Genomic DNA, 3,637 nt, shown 5'->3' on the forward strand with positions numbered 1-3,637 from the left:
TTAAAGAAGGGGATCTACTTACTGCATTCAGATGAAAACATGATTGAACTGTCACTTTGAGGTGTGGTGTATTGGATGGAAGCAAACTAGTGTGAACGATAAAACGGAAGAGAAGAATTAAAATAAATTTAGAAATTGATGAGGAAAAAAATAAAAATCAGGTGAGAAATTAATGAGAAAAAGAAATGAGAATAAGTTTGAAATGTCACTTTAAGGTGTAGTGTATTTGATGGAAACAAACACGTGTGAACAGTAAAACGGAAGCGAAGAATCAAAATAAATTTAAAAATAAATAAGAAGTGAAAATAAAATTTAGAGAGGAAAATCTAGTAATGAGAATAAGGAAAGGATTATATCTTTATTTAATGAATAGATTAAAATACAAATATCTACATACTTATTGTTTTTCTATGGTTTGTAAAAAACTTTTATTATAATACTATTGGTTAATATCACCGGCCAATACCCAGAGTTATCAATAAAATATGTCCAAATAACTCTAGGTCAAAATCGTTTGACTCTTTCTCTGAAATATCAAAAATTAATATATTTTAATCTATTTTGATATGGTCTCATAGCTAACAGCTAATTAAATTTGACAGCTAATTAATATAAACTTAATTCTTAACCTAAAAAAACCTAGTCAATCAATGCATGTAGATGCGATTTGAGGTAAATAAGCCAATTACTACGTTTAACTACGGGCAAGAAAGCTAGTTAATTGCGTAGATGACTTCTCTACAAATAAGATCTTTTCAACTTTGTCACTACTATTCACGATTGTTTGACTAGCAACCTCAAATATTTCTGAAGTAAAGATTATTCATTTCGGGCCGGGCGCATTGCTATATATTGGACTCCAGAGACACATTGGCATTTGCATTGCTTAACGTTTTTCTTTGGCCTCACACTGATAGTGATTTGATTTGATTTTTCAGCTTCTGTCTTCTTGAAAACATAAAGAGTGGAAAGCCAGAATGAGGTTTATAGATCTTAATATTGTCACATTTCTACTAATATTATTGTTTCTGCAGAATTCATGGAAAGGTTATGTTGCTGCTAGGAATGGAAACGGCAGCAGGAGAGCTTGTTACAGTGCTATCTACAGTTTTGGAGATTCCCTGGCCGATACAGGGAATTTGTTAACAGCTGCTACTGGTGCCGGTGTTCGTCTTAGTGCTGCTAATCTACCCTATGGCGAAACATATTTTGGCAATGCAACCGGCCGTTACTCGGACGGACGACTGATCGTTGATTATATAGGTTTGCAACTGAAACCCTTTGAAAAGAAAAGGAATTTGTTATTTGTTTCAATATATATATAAAGGGTATACTGGGTTCTTGGATAGATGAATATTGTGTGCTTTGTTAAAATACTTTTCGATGTGAAGTTATTAGATTAATTTCGCTAATGATACAGTCTCACCCAAATTCGCATAATGATATACTCTCACCCAAACTTACAAAATATATATAGCGTGATAGAGGTATTCATGACTGCTTATGGGGTTAGTTTCTTTAGTTTTGATTTCGTAAATTTGGTTGGTCAGCACAAGCTTCAGGTCTGCCGTTCTTGGATCCGTATCTCAATATTGCAAACGCTTCAAAATTCCCCGCCAGGGGTGTTAACTTCGCAGTGGCTGGAGCCACAGCGTTGAGCCCTGATTTCTTCAAAGCGAGCAATATAGGGCCGATTGCGACTCCATTTTCTCTGGACACTCAGATTCAGTGGTTTCTCCTGTACAAACAAAAGTTTTGTGCGACATTCCAAGGAGGTGGTTGCTTCATTCTATTTCATGGCTGTTTTGTTTTATCATTTAGTAATCTCTTCTGTGTATGTTTTATCAAGCTTTGACTGATTGCCGATCAACTCAACCGGTGGATTAAGAGTAATTTGCTTGTTTTCTCTGCTCTCAACAAATGAATAAATTTTGAAATGCAGACTGTAACCAGCATTTTGCGAGTGCATTATTTCTGATGGGGGAGATCGGCGGAAACGACTACAACTATCCATTTTTTCAGCATCGGCCAATGCAACAAGTGTCTACCTTTGTCCCTTTAGTCGTGGCCAAGATCGAAAATGCGTTACAGGTGAGTATGGATCCCATTTTCATTTCCTTTTGTGTCTTATTAGAGTTAGGGTTAGATTATATGCCTTTCTCTAGGAAAAGTAGTTACATTCTTGAAAGACTGAACCGCAAATTTAAATTTGATTCCTAAACGTCTGACGAACATTTTGAGAGTTTTCGGCAGACGTTATCTATTTTTTATTACAGACATAGATTATCTACTTATTATATTGAGAGTTTGTTACAGACGTTGATTACTGTGGGCGGAGCAAAGAAGATTTTAGTGCAGAACAACTTGCCGATTGGCTGCTCGCCGTCATATTTAACACTATACACTTCATCTAGACCTGGAGAACCACTGAACAAAATGGGGTGCATGCCGAGGTTTAACAGTTTCGCCAAAAAGGGGAATGATCTTCTGAAAGACCGAGTGACAAAACTGCAAGTAAAATATCCGCAAGTTAAAATTGTTTTTGCAGACTATTACGGGGCAGCTCTCAGAATTTTGAAGTCTCCACAGGATTTCGGTAAGCAGAAGTATTTTAATTTGTAGAATTTATTTCTTTTGACGCTAATGAATTCCTTTATTTCGAATCCGAATAAGCAGAGTTAAATTAATTCATTTTCCTCGATTCCTTTTCCGTCCGTGTTGTTGAGTTGATTGGAATAGATAATTGGTACATCTATGCATCCATGCAGGGCTGCAGAATAATGTGTTACAGGCTTGTTGTGGAACGGGTGGTCAATACAATTACGATCCGCGCATAGCATGCGGCGCAGGTGGAGCATCTTCGTGTGCCAATCCTCGACAATATTTCAACTGGGATGGGATTCATTTGACTGACTCCGCTTACGGAAATATAGCGAAAATGTTTTTGCACGGGATATTCACATCTCCCCCTCTTCACACTCTCTGTACTAGGCGAACTCCACTCATGGTTAACGCCACCCTGAAATGACCAATGGAGTCAAAAACTCTTGAAATGTGAAACTATATCCAGAATACATAATAATAATAATATAAGATCTTATGGTCAACAAGTTTTTTTATGAGAACATCAATCTCATTTTCATTTTTGATGTGTGCTTGCTCAATTCCTTCGCAATCATGTGAGAGTATTTTGACATCTTGAATTATATATTTCAACTTGAATTATATATTCCATGGTTGTGAATGTTGCAATTTATCTTCTATTTGTTGGACATGTCACCGAAAGGCATTTCCAATTCAATGCACCTTGACCTGCCCTTACATGGAGTCACTGAATCTAAAATAGTTACGAATATCTGGTTGTTGACTCTTCCACGAACGATTGTTTAGTTGTTTGGATCTTCCGAATCATTTTCGGAACGTTTCTTTAGTTTTTTGGATCTTCCGAATCATTTTCGGAATCTAAATGTGCTGGCTACCTGATTTTATTCTTATTCTCCTCTCTGTACCTTCCTTCAATATATTATTGCTCATTTTTACATAGTAGCTTTTTTCTTGCTTTTTAGTAAAAATCAGTGAAATTATCACTATTAAAAGAATTAGTTATTATATTTTGTAAAATATGTAAAATAAAATT

At 35.7% G+C, this 3,637-nt stretch overlaps 1 protein-coding gene across 1 annotated transcript; it reads left to right on the forward strand.

Moving 5' to 3' along the window:
* The first annotated feature begins 865 nt into the window (after window positions 1-865).
* Window positions 866-3,099, forward strand: LOC149144953 (GDSL esterase/lipase At5g45910-like). Its single transcript, XM_089449511.1, has 5 exons — window positions 866-1,263; window positions 1,551-1,775; window positions 1,943-2,091; window positions 2,317-2,596; window positions 2,769-3,099. The coding sequence occupies exons 1-5, from the start codon at window positions 978-980 to the stop codon at window positions 3,026-3,028; spliced, it is 1,200 nt and encodes a 399-aa protein (XP_089305637.1). The 5' UTR covers window positions 866-977; the 3' UTR covers window positions 3,029-3,099.
* Window positions 3,100-3,637: the final 538 nt, after the last annotated feature.

Source organism: Pinus tabuliformis, chromosome X (genome assembly GCF_031772625.1).
Source record: "Pinus tabuliformis cultivar Carrire ecotype Pingquan chromosome X, CPIR1, whole genome shotgun sequence".
Classification (NCBI taxonomy): domain Eukaryota; kingdom Viridiplantae; phylum Streptophyta; class Pinopsida; order Pinales; family Pinaceae; genus Pinus; species Pinus tabuliformis.